Below are 25,105 nucleotides of genomic sequence, written 5' to 3'. Positions count from 1 at the left end.
CCTCTCTGCATGGCATATATTCTTGCTTTATCTCTCTCAGTATTGAAGACATACTTTTTTGGGGGGGATGGGCTGCTGAATTTTTATTCCTTGTCCATGGAGCCTTCTTCAACTACCCAGAGCTCTTGAACTTGGTCCTATTAGAATTCATTTTCTATTTTATACATCTTTTTGTTGAGAAATTTCTACCTAGCTACTTTGCTGAAGTACCCTTTTCATTGTAGGCAAGTACGAAGCATAGTAAAGGTTTAGTAATAACTCTGGCACCAAAGGAGAACAAAGCATATTTCAAACCAGTGCCTAGTTTGTGTAAAGGCTACATTTAAAACTGTGTATAAAATGCTATTATACTGTATAGCATGCTTCATCATGTTCAGCATATGAGGTTACCATGTTGCTTATCACAGTAGCACTGAAATGAAGTATTTTTATGTGAAGGCTTTAGGTAAAGTAACATAATACTGTTAAAATAATCTGTGGTCTCAAAAATACTGAAACAAAAACTATATTGTCATTAAATCCCGCAGCTAGCCAAGATTTTGGTTAAACAATCAATTCAGGGTAAAGTACTAGCATTGTTGTCTGTCTGTTTGACATCCTTTCCCTCTATTTCTTAATGATACCCAGATTTGGTTAGTATATCTACCTTACTACTAGGTGGCCTTCCCTTTGGAGAAACTATCCTCATTCCCCAGATCAAAAGGTGGGCCCAAACTGGTGTAATAATCAAGAATATACAGTGATCGGTTCAAGAACCAATGAGACATGAGGGAATATGCACTAGGACTTTCTACTCTTAAGGAAGAGCCATAGAAAAAGAAATTTCTCTTCCATGCTCCATGTAAATAAGGGTACCTGTAGACTTGAGTGCTATGGGCAGCCACCCCATAACCACAGAGATGAAGTTAATAAACTTCCTTATTATTTAAGCCAGGTTGAGCGTTACTGGTGTTATTTGTGTTGGAAGCATCCTCATTAATATGGAAAACTGAAATACTATGAAACATGGGGTATATTCTGCACGACTGAAAAAGTCTCAAGTAATTTTTAAACAATTACTACTTATAGAGGAGAAAATAATGAGCTGAAAATGTGACTTCCAAACCTATAATAAGAGAACACAAATATGTAGTGAATATATAAGACATATATCAACATTTCAGAGGAAGATAAATGTATATTCGACATACTCAAAAGAAATACTGACCTGCATCAATACTATAAGGCATTTGTGTTTTTGTAAGCCAGATTTATTGATATATGACTTACAGTAGTAAGGTTCACCCTTTTTTTTGGTGGATAGTTCTAAGTGTTTTGACAAATGATTAATATAATCATATCACTACCACAATGAAGATAAAGAACACTTCCACCAAAACTTAAGTCTCTATAGTCGGTCCCACCCCTCTCCTATTACCTGCTCCTGTTAATAATTAGACCTGTCCTTTTCCAGAAGGTTGTATAAATGGAATCACACAGTATGTGCCTTTTGAGTCTTGCTTCTTCCACTTCTCAAAATGCATTTGAGATACATCCATGATGTCATTAGTATTAGTGACTTGCTCTTTCTAAGACCTTTGTTTTATTCTAATAGTGGTACTGTATCTTTGTGACTCACTCACTTTCATATGTTCTGATTCTGGTTTTGACAAATACCTTTAAGGAAAAGCATCCAGCAAAGTCTGTGCCATGATAAAATAATACATCCTTTATGAGTCAGAGAATTCATTAACCAACAAGTCAAACTGTCTATCATTGCCATGCAATGAAGTCACTCCTGAGGTCTTCCACATCCTACAGGATCTTAAATCAGAAGCTTATAATAAATGATCTTTTGCTGACTCTAAATCACACTTTAGCTGAATGTGGCAAATTGTGGGTATCCTGGTCATATTTTGCAAAATCCAAGGGAGTGACCAGCAGTTATTAGCAAAAGCTGTGTCCTTCCATACAGATGGTCTTCTAATGTTAGGTCCCTGACCTTGCCAAAACCAACACAAAGTTAAGCAAAAGTAAACTCGCTGACATTCGGTTTAATCACTTGCACACAGGTTTGTGAAAAGTTACTAAGGATTTTTGTGGTAGAGGTGAGGAAATCATGGACCCAAACAACAATGTTGCCATAAGAACAGCTAACGATTATTCACTGACTGCTTGTTATGCACCAGATGCTGTTACAATTATTTTATATAAATTGACTAATCTTTACAGTAATTCTATAAAATAGGTACATTATTCCTGTTTTATCGGCAGCACACACATACAACAAAATAAAATTTCAAGGCTTGGAAAGGCCAGGGGACTTGCTCCCAGTCACACGGTTGAAAGGTAACTGAATCAGATTCCAATCATCTAAGAGAGCCTGGGCTTTTAAGTCACTGGTCAGTAAATCTTTGGCTCTCGCTCGAACTCTTCTCTGCAACAAACAACAAGACTATAAAAAGTGCCTGCAAGGGTTTTCCCTTCCCAATTTTCTTTTGACTAACAAAATACAAGCTATCCACTTAAAAATGAAATGTGGTATCTACTCTGCATTTTAATGTATATAATCTTTCTCTAATATAAATTCTATTTATGGCAGGCTTTTCAGCATTTTAGTAATAATCATCAGGTAAACGGGGCGCCTGGGTGGCTCAGTTGGTTAAGCATCCGACTTCAGCTCAGGTCATGAGCTCGCAGTTCGTGAGTTCAAGCCCCGCGTCAGGCTCTGTGCTGACAGCTTAGAGCCTGGAGCCTGCTTCAAATTCTATGTCTCCCTCTCTCTCTGCTCCTCCCCTGCTCATGCTCTGTCTTTCCTTCAAAAAATAAATAAAAACATAAAAAAAATAAAAAAAATAATCATCAGGTATTGCAGATTCAGTCATATTTGATACAACGATATGATGGCTTCTAACTTTAAAAAAATTAGTTACTGAAACTCATCTATGAATTACATTTAAGGAGAAATACAGAATCTATCTGCATGCCAGGGGCTCCATTACTCTAGGAGATAGTTTTTTTTTTTTTTTTTAAGGTTTGTTTATTTATTTTTGAGTTGGGGGAGAAGGGGCAGAGAGAGAGGGAGGGAGAGACCGAATCCCAAGCAGGATCTATGCTATCAGCACACAGCCCGATGCGGGGCTCGAGCTCACAAACCGTGAGATCATGACCTGAGCCAAAAAGTTGGATGCTTAACTGACTGAGCCACCTAGGTGCCCCAAGACTTATGCTTAAATAACAGACAAAGTTGTTTTACAATTGCTGGTACATTAGAGACGTAGGCTGGTATTTTTTTTTTTTTAAATAAAAAGTTAAATAGGTAAAGTTAATGTTGTTTCTTATTATTTGCCACTTCAAAACCATGTAACTGCTACTTTTGTGCTTAGCACTCCACTAAGTCATACATTCTTGTGATTCTTTGGAAAATAGTAATAGCTACACAATATTGATTTAATAAATAATCCTATTTGCCTCTACTGGAACCTAATACACAGGCTTGACTCTTTAAAAACAATCATAAATATGCTATTACAAAAGCATCTTACCTTTGATATTCCTCTATAATATAAAGATTTTTTTTCACTTGTAAATGACACTATGTTCCTATGTTGAAAGCTGATTCTCAGAATATTGCCTCAAACAAAGATGCAATAGGGTACATCTGAACTACTGAAACTGAAAAGCTAAAATACACACTTCTTACAGTAAGAGATTACACAATTTACTTTTCTCTGCTTCTTGCACTTGCTTAATGCACTTCCTAGGTTAGGACTGTGCACCTTCACACCCCCAGTGACCTTCCAGTAGAGAGCTGCTCCATTCTCACTAGGCTAGATTCAGCCTGGTCATTAGTCAGTGTGCCTGCTGGCTCATGAATGTGCTACACTGTCAGTTCTGCCTCCTCATTTACAGATGTCACCAGCTCCTACGGCTCTTTTCAGACCTTTTGGCATGACTCTTCCATATGGCAGGAGCCCCAGACAAAGAGCCCCCACGGCAGCTCACAGACTTCGTTTATTGGATAGGCAGAAAATGCTCATGTGGAGCCAGAGATTCATTCTTCAAAATCTTAGTACCATACGCGCTGCCACATGTCTCGGAACCACCAAGCAGGGGAGCAGACATTTTGGAAAGAACTTCATAAAGGTTAATAAACAATTAGAGTTTCCTACAAGATGCTTTAAGGACAAAAGCTTCAATTACATAAAAATGAACCAGATACTGACATCATGCTTTATTACTCTTCAACTATGCTTTTTAACTTTTCAGTACATGTTCTCATGATTTCATTTTAATCAGGAAGAATTTTTTTTCTAAAAACATGGAATCAAAACTACTAAAAGTTCTTATAGTTTTTTTCATATATTCATTACAGTTTATATTTAAAGTAATATAAGTTATTGGGTTTCTTGGTCCTGGGAGTTTCTACCCATATTTGCTACCAATTAATTAAATTCTACCCTGCAGATGGAAGATGTAGCTTTATATGAACACACATGTTTCTGCTTTCCCTGAAGTCCATTCTTTCATAACAAGATGAGTCAACTTAGGAAATTAACACTTGATTCTCTACCACAATTCATGAGCTGTATTAAAATTTTGATATGTCATTTTTAATGTCTTCCACGTGGCTCCAGGTGATAATTTAAAATTAGATCACAATAATATTTGAATGTTACATAACTGTCCTATCATCTCAAAAAGCATCTTAAAGTCTCTAACTTGTGTCAGACACCTTCATTCCAATAATCCATAATTCTATAGAGTTCTATAGATCCTTTCTTATTAATACTAAGGAACAGGGAAATCAAGGGAAGGTATCACAAGTGAGTGATAGTGACAGCCCTATTTATTGAGTACTTACTGTGTGCTAAGCACTAGCATGTGTTTCACATGAATTAGCTAATGGAATCCTCATAATACTCCTGGGAAGCAGGCATCATTATCCTTTCACTTTATAGATGAGGAAGTAGTGTCTTAATGAGGATGGGTAACCTGCCCCAAATCATATAGCTAAGTAAGTGACTCAGCCAGGATTCAAATCTAGGTCTGTGAAAATAAAGTTCTTGCTTTGTCACAGCCTCGTAAGGAAGAGAACTCCCTGGGGATTTGCAGGACAAGAAAATGGAAAGGTAAGGGAATAAAACACAGATTTTGTGTTCAATGAAGATCCTGTAATAATGCCATAATGAAGGCCATATGTTCTCAGGGAAGATTTGTAATCAGCAAGTAATTTATCACCAGGTTCACATTACAGGAAAAAGAATACCCACTATGACCCATGCACATTATTCCTTTGCCAGGGCTTCATTATAGAGTATCACAAGAATAAATAGTCTATTACCTTAGCATGATCCTTCAGGAAGCTTTGGGAGCAAAGTCCAAGCCTACTTTCTTTCTTTCTTTTTTTTTTTTTTTTTAAGATTTTATTTTTAAGTAATACCTATACCTAATGTGGAGCTGGAACTCACAACCCCAAGATCCAAAGTCACACGCTCTACTGCCTGAGCCAGCCAGGCACCCCCAAACCTACTTTTGACCCAGCGACAATGTTTTTCCAACCCGATGTCCTCTATTCTATTTATTCAATTCTAAACAGGAGAACAGGTGACTGAGAGTTTAATCTGAAGGTTTACTTTCTATCTTTTTGAGATAGGGTGGGAAAAGGGCAAAATAGAGCTCACACTGAGAAGGACAATTTAGTTACTTGCACAAGATCAGACAGGAAGTAAGTGGTAGCAAAGAGAGAACTGTGTTCTTCTTATATCCAATTTAGTATACATTAAATTGTCTTTTGCCTTTTGCAGAAATTAAAGATCATGCATCAGGAAGAATATATGCTCACAATCAATAACTGAATTAACCTATCTTAAATCTAGGCAGAGCATCAAAGTAATTAGGTCACTTATAAATATGTCTGATGATAATTCCCTGGAGTTAAAACCTTATGCATATAAATGAGTGCATTATGTGCTAATAACCTATGGGCCTCAGAGGAGAGAAACAAACAAAATATAAGAAACCTGTGTTAAAAAGGAAGAGTCAGCCAAAATGCCCTCTGTGCCTCCCACAAAGGAGCATCTCACTTTAAAACAAACTGGTAGGTGCTGGGACACTCACTTGGCAGGATATACTAAACTCTGGATCTATTAAGGGACATTTCAGGTCATGTGTCTGTTTCCCTTGAATTACAAATGAGGAAACATGATTTTACTTTTATGCTTACTTAACATATATATAGCTCACATTACATTTTAAGGCACTGTTCTAAATCCTCTACAACGATTTGATGATCTATATGCCTTGTAATAACCTTGTGAGGTAGGTTATTATTTCCATGTTGCAGATGAAGAAAACTAAGCTACAGAGAGCGTTAAGTGACCTGCTCGAGGTCCTACAACTGTATGTGGCTAACCTGGGCTACAAACCTAGAGACTCTGGTCCTTGAGCCTGTCTTCTTGACTGGTTATTGTATATTGCTCTTTTTATTTTTATTTTATTTTTAAGCCACATATGATGACTGCTGTGTTTTTAAGATCTGACCTTTCCATTTCTCTCACACCCATGCCAAACAGCATCGTTAATATGCATCCTGACCTCCACGCACCTCACTTTCCCAAACCTCCTGGTTCATGTCAACATTCTGTTAAGCCCCACCACTGACTGTTATCTTCTTGTTCTCTTGGCACTGCTGACTCGCAGACCGCGGCTCACTCCCACTGCCAGTTCCATCTTCTCTTTCTTGAGTTCCAGGTCACTCAGCAATGCTGGGGAGACTGCTGACTGTGCCCACTACCCTTGACCTTGGCCCTCAGAATCTTAGTCACAAGTCACCACAAGAGCTTTCTCCACTGTCCTCAAGCTCCAAGCCCCACCCCTTGAGGCTGTACCTCTCTCACCGAGTTCCAGACTCCCTGACTTCTCAATTTATGCTAACGGGGAATTCATCCTCTTAGCCTTGCTCTGAATCTTGATTTAATCTTTGAGTTCCCTTTTTCCCTTACCTCAAGATATCTTATGTAATGATCATTTATCTCAATCCTCTGTTTCAGCTGTTTCCTCTTTTATTTTCTGCAGTGCCTTGCACATAGTGTATGTGCAATATAAACGTAGTCTGTTTAATTTGATTACCCAGGTTTTCTGAGCTAGTTAGCTATGATGTCCAATCCTCATAAGCTCACCAATAATCCTATGTCCCCCTCCCCCAAACCCTGTGATTCTCATAACATTGCTCTCTTTTCTTTTTCCTCTCGCACAGCTATGTTCCCCTTTTGATTCTGTTTGTGCTCTCCAGGGCTCAGTCTTTGCCCTTCTTCCTGTTCCTGCACATTCTATTTTGGCAGTATTAATCACACCCTTATGTACATCCTCTTACATTCTTACCCTCTTTCCTGAGCTCCAGACCCACATTTCCACTTGCTAATTAATAGCTGCAAATGGATGTCCTGCAGGTGTCATAAACTCAGTAGTACAAAACTAACCTAATTAGCAAGTCTACTCCTTCCCATCATTCCAAACACAATTGCTTTCCTTCCTGTCTTCCACCTCAATTATTAACATGTTAGGAAACCAAGGCCTAGCAAATTATGTTAAAATACCATGTCTGAGGTCACCTAGCTGGTATGTGACGAAGATTGGGTTTGAAGTCATCTCTTTTAATTCTAATGTCTTTATCCTTAATCAATACACCATAAAACCTCCAGAGTATTCATTTTTTGAGTTTTATTTGAGTGGGGGAGGAGCAGAGAGAGAGGGAGAGAGAGCGCAAATTCCAAACAAGGGGGGCTCAAACTTACGAACCATGAGATCATGACCTGAGCCGAAGTCAGACTCTTAACCAACTGAGCCACCCAGGTGCCTCCAGAGTATTCCATTTTTGTCTTAGACATCTTCATGAGGACAATCCACACATCTTTCAACTTCCGTATGTCTAAACCTATTTTTTTTTCCTCCAAATATGCCACTCCTTCTATTCTCTTGTAGCTCAGTAGGTGATACACCAACGGCCACTTCACCCAAGCTAGGAGTTGAACATGACTCATTCCCTACCTCCATCAGAAGGTCCTTAGAAACCTCTCTTCCTTGTCCTAACCTTCTGCTGCATCTGTCCAGGACCTCATCCTCTCACACCTGGATTATTGTAGTTGCTTGCAAACTCTGCTCCATCTGTTTTCCTTTTATCTGACTCATTTTTTCTAAAACCCACAGATGTATAATCATGTCATTTCCATGCTTTAATTAAATGCCTCTGAGGCCACACAGTATTTGGCTTATGGAAAATTTGAAATAACACAGGAAAGCACCTATGCTTAATCCTACAAAACAGGATGCAGAATGACCATACATTAGGCTACTGAAATTGTTTTCTCCCAAAAATCAGCTCAGAAAAAAATAAGTTGGAATGTTAAATATCAAAGCAGCTCTCTCTGGGTAGTAGAACTATGAGTGACTTGTATTCTCTATGCTTTGCTGCATTTTCTTTATTATCTATGAGGATTGTTCATTGTTTTCAGGGGAGAAAAGATACAGGTTAGGCATACAAACCGCCTGCAATTTGTCCCTAGCTTACGTTTTCTTTTTAAGCCTATCCTATTCTCACACTCAATTCTTTGGCCCTCTGGCCTTGTACTATGAGGTCAGGAGTACCCACAAATATGTCATCTATCCACTTGCCACTGCTTGTTTCCTATACTCTGCCTCTGCGTAGATAGAGCCACTCCTCCCTGCCTAACCCCATTCCCATCTATTCTGAACCAACCAGCAACCTCTCCTACTTTTCTTCAAGCTAAATTCAACTGCTTCTCAGGAGCCTGCCCCTCAATCAGCCCTTCCCCAGGCTCAGGTCATTCCTCGTCTGTGTTTTTGAAGTATGTGTTTATTGCACCATATCATGGTGATTTTTCTCTTATCTCTCTCCCCTGGGTAGACCAAGGCTTTGAAGGCAGGACGTGTACTCTTCACATCCTAGGTGTTTCTGGCACTTAGGACAGTAAGCCTGGCACAATGAGTTTGTAAATGGAACAGGTGTTTTTTTCAGATACAGGCTCTCTGAGGTTCATTTTTTCTCACCTCGCTTTCTTATACCTTTCCAATAGACTAAATGGAGTCGCCACAAAATAAAGAACTTTCCAAATTCACCATTCAGTTCTAAGTGAATAAGAAAAGCGATCCTCATATGGACTATCTATATGGTTAGTGGGACACCTTTTCTGTTATTCTACACATTGTTTTAAAATCCCAACAACTTCAGTGAGAACTTTCACTGTAATACTAGCAACAACAAAGACTGATTAGTGAAGCTGGGTAATTCCTTTGCTTCTGCTGTCTTTCATATTCTTGGAATGAAAGCTAAGCTGGCAAGGGAAGAAATAGCTAAGAGTAACTTACTATGTGTCTTCAGGTCTAAGATGATCTCAACAGTTGTCGCCCCCAACCTTTACTTTTTTAAAAAGTGAAAAAAAAGAAATTCAAAGCCTTACAGAAAAAGAACTTATAGCCCACCACAAGAAAGTGACAGCCAAGGTAAACATTATGTTTTAACTGCCAGAAAACTCTGATACCTCACATTACATCCTGCAAAATCAATAGTGTTAAGAGTTACAATTAAGTGAAATCAAAGGAGAAAAGGAAGTGACTTAACTTGGATTACAGCATTGACATTCTACTTGCAATACTTCTGAATTTGATTCTCTGTCATTCTTTTCTTTAAGAGATGATTATCTTAATTTCTTTTGTGAGGGGCAGAGGGAGGAAGGGAGAAACAGAGAGAGAGAGACAGAGAGACAGGGGGAGAGAGAGAGAGAATCTTAAGCAGGCTCCATGCTCAGCATGGAGTTCAACTTGGGGCTCGATCCCACAACCTTGGGATCATGACCTGAGCAGAAATCAAGAGTTGGGTTGGATGCTCAACCAACTAAGCCACCCAAGTGCCCCTGTCTTCTTAATTTTTATTTGAGTATGTTCAAAGGTTATAAACTCTCAAAGATTATGTTAAAATATAAGTAAAATGGTAATTAAAAAAAAACTAGAAAGAAAATTTAAGTTTTTAAACAAAAATGTTTCTATAAATATCAATTCTCCATCAGTTCTATCAAATCTCTATCTTCATTAATTCCTCACTTTATTACACAATTTCTTTCATTTTTCACGAAATGAATGATTAACTTAAAATGTTTCTGTAATATTCTGGATAAAGCTATTACTAAATTTAAATACATTGCTTCTTTGAGTTTATGCTGCCAACAGGTATGTAATTTCTATCAACTTTAGTCTTTAAAAGGTCACATCTATGTGTTTATACTTGGTCTACAATATGAAATATAGAGGAAGGAAACACTGAATAAATCTCAGAAAGATCTATGAACACAACCTGTTAAAGTACATCTTGGATACTAACAGGCTCATGAAAACTATAAAGAAAGGTGTTTATTATGTGGCATAATCAATGACTGCATTCCACATTAGTGCATTTCTTTTTTTTTTTTTTTCAACGTTTATTTATTTTTTGGGACAGAGAGAGACAGAGCATGAACGGGGGAGGGGCAGAGAGAGAGGGAGACACAGAATCGGAAACAGGCTCCAGGCTCCGAGCCATCAGCCCAGAGCCTGACGCGGGGCTCGAACTCACGGACCGCGAGATCGTGACCTGGCTGAAGTCGGACGCTTAACCGACTGCGCCACCCAGGCGCCCCCACATTAGTGCATTTCTAATGAAGCTTACCCACCGAAGCACACAGATCTGAGGGAAAAAAAAAATAACCATTTTCAAACGAAATTCATTCTAAAATGTACTGATTGACCCATTTGCCTGAGTCTCTTAATATAGTTTAAGCTATTTTTGATAACCCAAATTCATCATGCCAAATACTATTATAATACTGTCCACACCCTGCCCACTGTGCCCTCAGGTAGGCATGCCTGCACAGGCACACATGATATTCTTCTGCCCCTACCTTCCCTGTCATGTATAGGTTTTAAGGTTTCCTTATAACATATCCCCTTTAGTAGATTTCAGTTTTTTAATCTCATGTTATACATATCTAACTTTAATTTAAAGACACTGATAACACCTTGTGGGTAAGAGCTAAAGGTGTCACAAAGTACTCACAATTTTCCTTTAGTTCAGAGGTTTAAAAAAAACAACAATCTGCCTACTTTGAGGTGTCTGGCTATATTTTAGATCACTGATGCTGCAAAAGTTTAAGTATTGGAAAAGTGTAGCTTTGCTCAAGTATGGTAGGGACAAGAGTTTCAATGAGGTAGGTATTCTTTATCTTTTATATGGTAAATTTAACAGTATTCTATATTTACCACTGAAGTGATTCTTGATCACAATACATTAGATATCAGTGAAAGTTACACAAGCTGAGACAATTTTCAAATCAGTTTTCATTATTAATAATGCCTGTTCAAGAACTAATTTAATGTGGGGATAACTGGGTGGCTCAGTCGGTTAAGTGTCCAACTTCGGCTCATGTCATTATCTCACGGTTCGTGAGTTCAAGCCCCATGTTGGGCTCTGTGCTGACAGCTCAGAGCCTGGAGCCTCCTTCAGACTCTGTGTCTCCCTCTCTCTCTCCGCCCTTCCCCCACTCATTCATTCGTTCTCGCTGTGTCTCAAAACTAAACATTAAAAAATTAAAAAAAGGGATCTAGTTTAATGTGTACCTACTTTCCTGAACTATCTTTGTGATTCTATTCTGCTCCTACCCCTCCATCCCCCAATCCCTCCTGCTCTCATTCTTGGTGGGCATTTAAGAAATACTCATTAAGGGGCGCCTGGGTGGTGCAGTCGGTTAAGCATCCGACTTCAGCCAGGTCACTATCTCGCGGTCTGTGAGTTCGAGCCCCGCGTCAGGCTCTGGGCTGATGGCTCAGAGGCTGGAGCCTGTTTCCGATTCTGTGTCTCCCTCTCTCTCTGCCCCTCCCCCGTTCATGCTCTGTCTCTCTCTGTCCCCAAAAAAATAAATAAACGTTGAAAAAAAAAATAAGAAATACTCATTAAATTTAATACTGGTTATGGGCGCCTAGGTGGCTCTGTGGGTTAGGTGACCGACTTCAGCTCAGGTCATGATCTCACAGTTTGTGGGTTCAAGACCCACTTCGGACTCTGTGCTGACAGCTCAGAGCCTGGAGCCTGCTTCAGATTCTGGGTCTCCCCCTCACTCTGCCCCTCCCTGGCTCGCACTCTGCCTCTCTCTCTCTCTCCTTCAAAAGTAAATAATAAACATTAAAAAAAATTAATACTGGTTCAAATGAACCTTATTTAAGACTTCTGATTTAAGTCTCTACATCGAATTATATAGAGACTGAAGTAATTTTTTTCAGTTGTCTGCAGAGTGAAATTCAAAGTATTCCATAGTATCTTAGACGTTCAACACACCAGACAGTTCAAGAAGCAGCTGACAATATGGGGGGATGGCTATACTAACAAAGAAATATACCTATTAAAAACAGCATAGAATTATTATTACATTATCACTGAAAAGGGCCTTAAGATCACATCCAGTTTATATCCTTTAACTAAAGGCACAAATAATTTAATTGATTTGTTTGAGGTCATATCACTAGTTAGTGGACAAGTCAGAAGAAGCATCAAGATTTCCTGGTTCCAATGGTTCCACTATATACTATTTTTTTTTTTAACATTTCTTTTTGTTTGTTTTTAACTGTGGCAAATATATATAACATAAAATTTACCACCTTAACATTACTAATATTTATGTTTGCATATTTGAACCAATGCAATTTAACAGACACCAGAGCAGCAAAGGAGAACATATTATCACCACATATATATTAAATCCTAATGCTCCCCTTTAGATGAGAGACACACGTAGTGTTTGTAGCAATAGCTCTGCAGAGATGTCATTTTTCTTCCCACACATAGCATGTGCCATCTACTATTTACATTCCCACTTAGGAGAAAGGCCAGCTGTACTAATGCATTCCGCTAGTTTAATAAGAAAGCCCTATTAATTCTTTCCCAAACCAAATAAGACTCATCAATGAAAATGTACAGATAATAATATAGAACAGGAAAAAAAAAAGTCGTACCCAGCAACCACAGGCATTACCAATCAAAATATTAATAAGAATAGTTCTTACTGTTTTATAAATGCTTGCTGGTGGCATCATTCCAACTATAAAAGGACAAATGAGGAGTCTTGAGTTCTCGATTCTACCCTTCTCTTCTGTTCACCATGGTTCAAGCACAGAGACACTAAAATCTATGACCACATCAACATGTAGTGAAGAGATTCATTTTGCAATGTCCTGTTTCTTTACTGTTTCAGATAATGTTACCAAGTATGACTCACTTTTCTCCCACCCACTTCCTTATTTAAACTTTCCCTGCTTGAGAGTCAGCATTTAAAATTAATTCACTAACTGGAAGAAAATAAGCCACTGGCTTTTTGTCTATTTGGGATCTTTTTCAGGGTTGGTGAAAACTTTACATTACTATGGATTTCATTTTAGTTAAAGTTCTAAAAACCTCAATCAATCACTTTTTACTCTGATATTTTACTATCAGTCAGTCCTTTTGAATTTCTGCCTAATGTTAATGCCACTTAAGGCACAGCACCATAAACAATCCTAAATAGAGGGGCACCTGGGTGGCTCAGTCAGGTGAGTGTCCAACTCTGGATTTCAGCTCGGGTCATGATCTTGCATTTCGTGGGTTCAAGTCCCATGTCAGGCTCTGTGCTGACAGTGTGGAATCTGCTTGGGATTCTCTCTCCCTCTCTCTACCCCTTTCCCTGCTTGCACATGCACTCTCTCTCTCTCTCTCTCAAAAATAAATAAACATTAAAAAAAAAATTTTTTTTAATGTTTACTTTTGAGAGAGAGCGCACAAGAGCACGTGCGGGCAAAGGTGGGGCAGAGAGAGGGAGATAGAGAATCTGAAACAGGTTCCAGGCTCCGAGCTGTCAGCAGAGAGCTGGATGCGGGGCCCAAACTCATGGACCATGAGATCATGACCTGAGCTCAAGTTGGACACTTAACCTGAGACACCCAGGTGTCCTAAAATTAATAAACTTTAAAAAATCCTAAATATTAGATTTAAGACTTGGATTTGTCATTTACAGATTTTCCTATAATTGTCAAATTTTCAATTCTCAACTCTCCCACACAGATTGTTATTTATAATCAAAAAGAGACTGAGCAATGGGAACTTTTTTTGTCCTTGGAGACAAAAACAAACTTTCTATTCTAGGGAACTGTACGATGATGCTTCTTCGACCCAAGAAATTCCAAGTACTGTGTAAAGGCCATATTTATTAATCTCTTCAAAGCACTATATTGACATGAATAAAGAATACAAATGCAATGCTCTTGTTATAAGAATTCTATCAAAGCTTCTGCTATAGCACAAGTAAATTATGAATGTATCTCACCAGCAAATCAGCTCCTTGTAAGCTTAGATTTTGCACACAGGCAGAAATGCCATTCAAGCAGTTCACTGAACTGCAGCCCTCTTTAGAAAGGATGTGAACTTCCATTTTGCCACAGCCTCACCTCTCTCTAGTACATTACTCATGATGCCGTATTCATTGACATTTCCTGCATTCAGGCACTTAAATTTGTGATTTCTTGCATCAGGGACACAGTACTGGCCTGTGAGTCAGAACACCAAGAGGTCCAGGCTATTGTTGTGACCCCAGAGAATCACATCAACTTTCTGGAAGTGATTTCTAGAACTGTTTCTACTTCTATAAATGAATTGCTGAACTAAGATGATCTTTAAAGAGATCATCTTTAAATCCAAGATTAAGTCAATTGTTTTAAAACCATACTAGTTAGAAAAAAATTTTAAATTAGAAGCCTGGAAAGAGTTACGGTTATAATCTGCTGAATAATTTGTGAATACTTCCATATTTGCATCCTTTTTAAAAATTTTTGTTTTTTTTATTATTTGAGAGACACAGAGAGAGCATGTGTGCGTACTTGGGTGGGGGAGTGGCAGAGAAAGAGTCCCAAGCAGGCTCCACCCTGTCAGCACAGGGCCCGATGCTGGGCTTGAACTCTCCAACTGTGAGATCATGACCCAAGCCAAAATCAAGAATTGGATGCTTAACTGACTGAGCCACCCGGGTGCCCCGCCCCCTCCATATTTCTGTCCTTACTTGAAACATTTGCTGGTTCAAGTTACTCTTCCAGGTCTAGATTAGAAATGTCTGAAAAGCAAAGAGTATACAATTTCTTCTTGCTTATCCCGTAAATATACTAGGGATGTGTCCTTAACATCTAGAGCAACAAAGAACATTTTCTTCCTATGCAAGTAAAAACAATAAGCTTGTGGTTTTCCTACATTGAAGTCTTCAGAACGTTCTGACTCTTGAAATCACAAGAGAAAGATCAACAGAAACTACACAAGAAAAAGTGAACTATTTTCTCATAGAGTAGAGGAAACATCCATTAGCAGCTAAAGCTTAAAACTGTTTAACTGGTAGTGTGGGTGATCTGACTCATTGCTTTCACGAGTGCTATTAAGTAGAGTTTTAAGACAGTAGTGGAATAGGTGGTGCTTCCTCCTACTTCTGAGCCAGTCTCCCGCTTTACCTTCATCTCCTGGTGCTGGTCCAGCTGTTCCTGTTCCAGAGGGCTTTCTCCATCTTCCCGCTCTTGCACGTTTGCTTCCGCATCTGCCCTTCCTTCTTCTAGGGGGAGCACTTGGCTGACAGTGGAGGTCCTGCAGCTACTATCAGACGCGTTTCCATCATAGTCATTTGCCATGGGTGATGCGGGTTCTGTGGTAGTTTTCTCCTTTCCTTCTCCATTCACTAAGTTCATAGCAAGCAAGGGTTCTGAAGTTTGAATAGGAGTATCTGGGCTAAGAGTGGCCGCTTTATCCTCCTCACACTCCATCTGGTTTTGTGCTGCCATCACACCATTAGCCACACCAGTCTGTACACCCTGAGTTGGATCTGTGTCATTTCCCTGCGTCTGTGGTGGATGCTGGGAGAGGAGCTTTTGCTGAGGGGTGGTTGTCAATTTATGCCTTCCTGGGGTCCTAGGAGCATTCAGGTGCACAGCAGAATCTTTCTTCAAATCACTGTAATTTGATAATGTGCTAGAAGATAAAATACAAAAGAAGGGTGAAAACACTGGCATGGGAAAGTTCTATAAGACAGACCAGCTTATTCCAGCTGAAAGGAGGTATTAAGTGAAGACTTTCCTCTGATGGTTTTAGAAATGTGGATTAGAATAGGCGGGTATAGTTCTCAGTCTCTTGGGATACTATACACCCTTAAATAAACGTTTCAATAAAGATGATAAGACTGAGCATTAGCTACAGGGTCTGGAACATTTCCTTAGGCTGTTTATCAGTATGGCTCATTTGTAAGGACAGAGATGTGAGAAACATTTATAGTTAATAAAGCCATCTTTTTCCAAGATTTTACTTTCATAACATTTTAAAAACAAGTATAGTCAGCCCCTCAGTTTATCAACAGGTTGGAAACCAAAGGTTACTTTTGTTAGGAAAGCATAACACATATTCTCAGAAACTTTGTCACCTGCTCTGCCATAACCTAACTTATCTCTCTGCTTCCACTCTCCACCCCTTGGAATCCATCTCTCTAGGTCAACCACGGAGCTCGAACTCTCTGAGGGCACCCTGTACACTTACAGGTAGTCTAGCATTCTGACAATGGCTCAGGATTGTGTACACACAAGCCACTGCTAGCCCCAGCCTCGTTCATTTCCATTCTCTTCCCTTGCCGTGCTCCTGCCCCTCCTGCCTCCTTGCTGCTCCCACATTCCCAACAAGCCAATGTGTGCATCTAAGGATCTCTGCAGCTGTTGTTCTCTTTGCCCAGACAACTTCCCTAAGACATTGGTATGTCTTAGGTATGGGAAGGCTGACTCCTTCCCCTCATTCAGGATTCTGCTCAGACATCACCTCCTGGATTATTCTATTATAGCACACTCTACCACCAACTACACATCTCATTTTAGTCTTCCTTAAAGCCCTTGTTATTGGGGCACCTGGGTGGCTTGGTCGGTTAAGCATCCGACTTCGGCTCAGGTCATGATCTCACGGTCCGTGAGTTCGAGCCCCGCATCGGGCTCTGGGCTGATGGCTCGGAGCCTGGAGCCTGTTTCAGATTCTGTGTCTCCCTCTCTCTCTGACCCTCCCCCGTTCATGCGCTGTCTCTCTCTGTCTCAAAAATAAATAACGTTAAAAAAAAAAAAAAGCCCTTGTTATTACTTGATATTATATATAACTCTTAATAGTATACAATGGAACCAAACCGCCAATATATTACAATGTCCCTATAGAAATATTTGCATAACATTTTAATCTAGGATTCCAGGGAGGAAAAACATAAATCTCTGGGCTGCAGTCTTGGAGAGATTCCTATGACCTAATAAGGAGACAAAAATGAGTACAGACTAGTAGTCTGTGAGGGCGCGGAACATGCCTATCATGTTCTCTCTGTTTTACCCCCACTACTTAGCACAGTGCTGGAAATAGGAAAGTGCTCAGTAATCAGCAATGAGTAACTGTGATTGTGATGGTGATCATGGCAGTAATTCATAACAGCGGCTAACATTTATTTTAAAGTTTTTTTTAATGTTTATTTATTTTTGAGAGAGAGAGAGAGAGACAGAGAGAGACAGAGAGAGAGAGAGAGAGACAGAGACAGAGACAGGGCATGAGAGGGGGAAGGGCAGACAGATAGAGGGAGACACAGAATCTGAAGCAGGCTCCAGGCTCTCGGCTCCGAGCTTTCAGCACAGAGCTTGATGTGGGGCTAGAACTCCGGACAGCGAGATCATGACCTGAGCCAAAGTCGGACACCCATCTAACTGAGCCACCCAGGCACGCCCAGTGGCTAACATTTATTAAGTGCTGGAAAGTACATAGTATTCTTTACATTATTTGTTTCTACTCATAATAATTGAAAACAGGACCCCAAAATAGGGAAATTGAAGCTTGGACACTTACATAACGTGGTGGTATCACATGGCTAAGAAATGATAAAGCTAGAGTCCAAACTGTAAAGTCTGACTCTAAATTCCATGGTCTTAACCCCACATTGTAACACACTAGAACATGAAAGATGGAGTGAGAAGCAAGTGAGCAGGCTGCATATAAAATGTGGGAAAAAAGTCCAGAGGTGGCCTCTTCCCCAGAGCAGACTGACGTTACAGGGTAGAGGACACAGCGACACGGTTCACGGACAGTGCTGAGATGTGCATTTCCTTCTCCCTTCATTCTACTCCTCCTGGACACTGCTGATCTGGACTGGAGAATGGAACAGAGAACAACAACAGACGGCAATAAGGTAATGAGGGAGGAAAAAAAGACAAGGTAAGCTCAGCACCACAGGAAGGGAAGGGAAAATCTGGCAGGGGAAAATGTCACATATATAAAGTTGTTCGTTGTCAATATAAATAAATATCACATACTCCACCATTAATATTTGCCTTCTGGGAGAGTATACCCTTAGCCTAGACAATTTCTCAAGCAGTCTTTGGACATTTGAATGGTATGGTCTTCCTTTTCCTGCCCACATCAGTGTCCAGAAACCCAATAGAAAAATCCTCAGCAGATCCTCTGAACCAAACTTTAGACTTGCTTGGGATTTTGGGAAAGAATAGTTACGCATGAAAGATAAGAACTTCCTGTAATAAGTAACGTGCAGGGGATATGCAGGTAGAGGTGGGATAGGGATAAGGTGGGGAGAGGTAAGTAAAAGCAGTGGTTGAGCCAATACATATATTCCTGCTGGTTTGTGGACGCCAGACCGTGCGGAAAAACAGTTGGCCTTGAAGTGCCTTAGGAAAACCAGTGTTCAGTTTCATGGAAGATGTTATTTCTTTCTATAATCCTGAAATCTTTCATAGGTTAAAAATACCAGTTTGTCTTATGCCCCAAAAAACCAAAAAACCTAATAATACATACATAAATACATAAGTAAGTAAATAAAATTTACATGCTGCAACGACATCCTCCAAATCACTCATCTTAATAGTGTTACCTGCATTACTGCAGAGCAAAATTCTGATTCCTAGGTAAAGTCTTAATAGGGTGGTCTACTAGTTGGTGGTCTATGATCCCACTCTTCCTGTCAGTTTACTGTGGTAACCTGGCCTGATGAATCTCTATTCCACAAAATGCTAGTCTGAGTTGTAATAACTGGGGTGAAACCTGAGAGCTACACACACACTGTAGGCACATGGACATCACTCAACAGGAAATACAACTTCCATTCGAGTCCTGTAGACTCAATGCAACGCTAACCCATTCACACACTTTTAGGGCCAGTTCCTACTAGTAATACCTCACTAAGAACAGACAATTCGTTTTTTAAAACTGGCAGCAGACTCTGCTACAAGTAACACCCCTTCACCAGATTTGCCAAAATGCTCACGTTACATTCTATCTACACTTAAAGCCAGTTTGCTTAACATGTCCTAAGCCACAACATCTCTCTTTAGATACAACCTTCAAACTTTGCATCAAAAAATGACTTTGAGGGGCGCCTGGGTGGCGCAGTCGGTTAAGCGTCCGACTTCAGCCAGGTCACGATCTCACGGTCCGTGAGTTCGAGCCCCGCGTCAGGCTCTGGGCTGATGGCTCGGAGCCTGGAGCCTGTTTCCGATTCTGTGTCTCCCTCTCTCTCTGCCCCTCCCCCGTTCATGCTCTGTCTCTCTCTGTCCCAAAAATAAATAAACGTTGAAAAAAAAAAAAAAATGACTTTGAATCTGTGAGGTTTGAAAGAGTCAAAGAAAACTGGTATTAACAGGTGGAAAAACTATGTCCATTTTATGTATGGGCAGGAATGCAAACAGTTGGGTTACCAAAATGGTGAGAATCAGAAGGCTCAACCTGTTGACCCACTCAGGGCTTTCTTTCTTTTTTTTTTTTTAATCTTTTTACTTAATGTTTATTTATTTTTGAGAGATAGAAAGACAGAGCATGAGCAGGGGAGGGCAGAGGAGGGAGAGAGACACAGAATCCAAAGCAGGCTCCAGGCTCTGAGCTGTCAGCACAGAGCCCGACGTGGGGTTCGAACTCACCGACCACGAGATCATGACCTGAGCTGAAGTCGGACGCTCAACCGACTGAGCCACCCAGGTGCCCCATGGGCTTTCTAAAGCCACCCCCAGACCAGGTATGCACTACAGACAGGGGTCCGGGCTCCAGGCCTTCCTGATATTTCCTGATATTATGCAGTCACTGGATTTGGCCCTGGGAATCTGCACATGTTAAGGGTCATTCTCTGTGCTACTGAATCAACTTGCCCTGAGAAAAAAAAATTTTAATTGTTCTTTCCTAAATCATTCTAGTAAAGATTACTGTAATTTAAGGTAGCAAAGGTATTAAAATTCCTACTTCAGAGGGAAAGATGTTGAAATTTTAGTGTTTATGACTCAAGTTCCCACAATTGATTGGGAATGAAAAATGAAGACAGGCTTCTGGACTCCTTTTGTCAAGAACTTGTTACTATAGTCTCATTTTATTTTAAATGTTTATTCATTTTGAGAGAGAGAGAGAGAGAGAGAGAGAGCACAAACTGGTCGAGGGGCAGAGAGAGAGGGAGACACAGAATCCAAATCACCCTCCAGGCTCTGAGTTGTTAAGCACAGAGCCCGACATGGGGCTCAAATCCACGAACCACAAGATCATGACCTGAGCCCAAGTCAGACACTTAACCGAGTGAACCACCCAGGCACCCCAGCATTTTAAATGAGGGACATTGTAGTTTTGCACTTGGTCACAATTTTCAGAAGATTTTTGAAGTATTTCCAAGCTATGATCTACTATATAAATAACAATACATCCTGCAAATAAATCATGAAATCACCCAGTGGGAAACCATTCCCAAGTATTACACCAGAATAAATGGAAACATTTAGCTTCAAGGATGAAAGGGAGGCTATATATGTTGCTTAATTAAATACAGACTTTTGGTGACAGATAAAATTAAAATCCTTCTGACAAAATTTTTTTAAAAAACTTTTACTTACATCAGTGATGGGCATTCCAAGAAAAAGCAACTGAGGTCATATATGAGTTTATTTTTATCTTTAAGTGAGAAATACACTTTTCACCTACTTTTTTTGAAACACTAGGACTAAAGAATATAAAATTGTATCTAATAAATGCAAAACTGAGCATGCATTTTGCTGCTGGCAATATCTCCTCCTTACAAAGGAGGGAAGAGAGGGGACTAGGGACTGAATGGATACTGAAGACTCCTGTTAAATAAAGTGGGTCAGAAAGAAGGCCACAGAGATGGCACAGGCCGGCAGAAACTACATGCACAAACATACAAAGTGAGAAACAAAGAGATAGAGGCAACCTCCTGCTCTTCCGACCCAGACATCTAGCTACAAACAGAAGGATGCAATGGAGTAACCCAGAGTGACACAGGCAGATACAAAGGAAATGAGAGAGTGTATCTATTGATCTATACAGCACACAGCATGATAAAAAAGCTTCTGGCACAGAGTGCTACACACCGGTCATATACAGAAAATGATAATTCATATTAGGGCAAGTTTAAATATTTTTAAAATTTACTCTTTCCAAAAGCCTACCAAACCTAGTAGAATAAAATACTTTTGAATTACAGAATCTATTACTCTATCATCTTAACATGAAACAAACAGCTTTTCTCTCCCCACGTCCTTTTCCCATTGTATATTAGCTCTTACCTGCCTCCTTCAAAGCGACTGATGAGATCAGATACCTTGCTGGGTTTTTCTTTTGAGACACAAGAAGCAGAGGCAGGTTTAACTTCCTCCATCCTTGGTTTTGCACTAGATAAAGCTTTATGCCTGGGAGTTTGGTGTATATTAGACGAAGGTGGATTCTGCAGATGTAATGGCTTTGGAGGCACTGTAGACAAAAAATGAAAAGAATTGAATATTTCACTAAGATGTGTTCCACAACAAACATATTTCATATCTCATGCAAAAATCTTCAGTATTATCAAGCTTCTGTAAAGGGGTCTGTCAAATCTGTACTGAATCTTAATCAACAGACTTCCATCTATCTTAGACATTCGCTGTGTCCTGTGGAAATCCCATCTCCAAGAGTCAAGCGGTTCTTTTAATTTTAGGTCATTTTAAATATGGCTTTATTAAACATCTAAGGATCTATATATTTCTATGACCTTCCCAAGCCTATTAGAGATAACACAGCAGTTATTTATCTAAACAGAGAAAAGAAAGTACTAAGTTTGAAACTAATTCCCAGGGATACACTGCTTGCTACAAAACAGATTTTCTAACAACAGAGTGAGAAGTAATATACCAGAATCCAAAGCTAGTAAATTAGACATAAAAGCCAACAAAACAACATCAAACAACAGTAATTACTGTAGCATCTTCCCATTTAACAAAAACTCCTTATCTTATTTGATCTTAGAGGAAATCTTTCGCATCACAGTCCTTTGAGGTAGGTAGCGTTATTCACCTCTTATGTCTATGAAGGCTCAGAGTGGTTAAGTGATTGGCCTGGAGGAATAAGGCTGATCTGGTTCCATGACTGGTACCCAGACTCTAGCTCCTTCCTCCTCCAGCACTGCTCCTCATCACACATCCAGCAAAAGGGGGTGATAGGAGTTCTACTAGTATTGTCTGCTATGTTAATTGTTGGCTTGTATTAATACACCACAGATTCGTTGCTTACTACTAAGCCCTTCCCTCAGTTAACAGATCATTTCCTGAAATACTAAAATCCACAGAATTTCTCTTAACAGATGAGGAATTCTGTAGATGAGAAAATATAATATGCTGTAAGTGCTTTACCAGTATAGGAATTACTTCAGTTTTGAAAATCAATATACTTTGCCTCTTAGATTAACATTCTGGGCAAAGGATTATAGAACATGTATGTATTTTTCTATAACTGGTTCTAACAAATTAAATAAAATCATCTTTTTTCTTTTTTTAAACCCTTCTCCTAACTTCCAAAAGAAGGGAGGAGAATCATGTCTCCTAATTACATGCCCCATTTTCCCCCAGCTGGTTATCCTGGTTTTTAGTCATCTCATTTCTTCTATAAACTCGGCTAGCTGACAGTTGCCTGATGCTCACTGGCCCAGATGTCATCATTTCTATGCCAGTTATCAATTCTTTCAGAGAAGAAGAAAAAGAAAAACATATCACAATGAACTAGAGGTAGAATAATTAATTCACCTCATTCCCTTTTGAGGCAAGAAGAAAATCCCGATTAAAAAAATGATATGCTTCTTTTATATGGAAATGGAATTATTTTCCAAGATCTGCTCAGTGGGGGTGGTTAAATATAGTACCCATTGAAAAAGAAGGGACTTAAATAAGTGTGACATTTGTCAATTTTAAGGAAAAATTTCCTGTGTAGAATATATACCAAAATAGCAAAGTAGGACAAGATCCCACCAAAAAAGCAGTTTTAATATCAGAAATAATTTCAACATTCCTAAATAGAATATTCAAAAAAGGGAATGAATATGTTATTTATAGCCCAGTAAAAATGGTTATATAAACATTGTTATGAAATTCTTGTAACTCATCCATCCAGAGTTTACTCAGTGAACATTACTTACTTATTACATATCAGACTCTCTTAGATGCTTAGAAAACTCAAATAAGATGATACATACCTAAATAAGTGTGACATTTGTCAATTTTAAGGAAAAATTTCCTGTGGAGATATATACATATCAGGCATTTTCCTGTCTCAACTATGCCTATCTCTTAAACTGTTTCAGAGGATAGTGTACTTTTTCTCCAAAGTGTTTATAATAAATTATTATGATTAGGTAGTCAAACAGTATCGCACCAACCAGAAATAAAACAGTAAGTATATTAGAGATATAAAGCTTTCTCTTTCACAAGATTGGCATTCTGTGAGGGTAAGAAACAAGTTTATTTTGATCACAAATATATTCACAGTAACCACATGCACAGTGCTTGGCAAATTTGTGGAATACATGAAGGAACAAATTAGTGTCATCAAGGAATTCATCATCTAGTGAGGAAACAGCTTAGCGATGTTGGGAAAGGTGGGCATTGGGGTGTTTTAGAAGCACAGAGGAGGCATCTATCTCAGCAAAGGGAGACAACCCAAATGGAAAATAAAGTAAATATGCACATCTTAAATAAAAGAGTACAAATGTTACAGGTATATGACAAAAATCTCAAGATGATACATGAATGGCTAACGCGTCAGAAACACGGTCCTAGGGGGAAATAATGTGTATTTTGGTCAAAAACTGTAACTGATGTAAAAATGACTGTCTTTTCCTCCCCCACCTCCTCTTTCATCATTTCTCATCTTTCTTTTACCCAACTTCCAAATGCTCTCTGGACATCTCCTCGGTGTTCTATCAGCACCTCCAGTTCAATCCTGAAACTTAACTTACTACTTCTTCCCGCTGTAGCCCAAGGGATGTAAAGTAATAAAAACAGTGTCCAACCTCGCTAATAATTAGGGAAATGAAAATTAAATTTAAAATACGATTCTACTTCAGCACCATCAAGTTAACCAAAAAATTTAAATCTGACAATACCAAATGTCAGTGAGGGAATCAGACAATATGAAATCTCACACATTCTGGGAGGGAGTATAAATTTACAGAACCATTAAGAACTTGACATTTCCAAGGGCGCCTGGGTGGCTCAGTCGGTTAAGCGTCCGACTTCAGCTCAGGTCATGATCTCACAGTCCGTGAGTTCGAGCCCCGCGTCAGGCTCTGTGCTGACAGCTCAGAGCCTGGAGCCCGTTTCAGATTCTGTGTCTCCCTCTCTCTCTGCCCCTCCCCTGTTCATGGTCTGTCTCTCTCTGTCTCAAAAATAAATAAATAAACGTTAATAAAAAAAAAAAAAGAAAAAAAAAAAAAACTTGACATTTCCAAAATATATATCCTACAGGAATTCTTACATATCTATACAGACCTTTAAAAATTTTTAAATTAATTCAGTATTACTGAATACGTATTAAGTTCTATCCACTTGATCTTATCAATGAGTAAAGGAAATGAAACAAAAAAGTCCAGTAAGTAAACCATATATGAGAAGGTGGTGAGAGCTAAGAAAGAAGGGGGAGGGCTCAGAACAAGATTAAAGGGATCTGGAATATGGTAGGAAGTGCAGATTGCAGTATTAAGTAGGGCATTCA

At 39.3% G+C, this 25,105-nt stretch overlaps 1 protein-coding gene across 11 annotated transcripts in view; it reads right to left on the bottom strand.

Moving 5' to 3' along the window:
• FGD4 (FYVE, RhoGEF and PH domain containing 4) overlaps positions 1–25,105 on the bottom strand; it is a 248,462-nt gene that overhangs the window by 70,062 nt on the left and 153,295 nt on the right. For 10 of the 11 annotated variants that reach the window (XM_045465995.1, XM_045465984.1, XM_045465985.1 and 7 more), the window contains 2 exons: positions 21,655–21,838; positions 15,544–16,054 (listed from right to left, as the gene is read on the bottom strand). In XM_045465995.1, coding sequence (XP_045321951.1) covers positions 15,544–16,054; positions 21,655–21,746 — 603 coding nt within the window. In that variant the 5' untranslated portion in view covers positions 21,747–21,838. Of the gene's footprint in view, positions 1–13,086; positions 13,284–15,543; positions 16,055–21,654; positions 21,839–25,105 lie in introns of those variants that run through there. The other variant, XM_045465993.1, reaches the window with a different exon arrangement.

This window comes from Leopardus geoffroyi, chromosome B4, assembly GCF_018350155.1.
Source record: "Leopardus geoffroyi isolate Oge1 chromosome B4, O.geoffroyi_Oge1_pat1.0, whole genome shotgun sequence".
NCBI classification, from domain to species: Eukaryota; Metazoa; Chordata; class Mammalia; order Carnivora; family Felidae; genus Leopardus; species Leopardus geoffroyi.
This window is presented reverse-complemented; position numbering and strand designations above follow the sequence as displayed.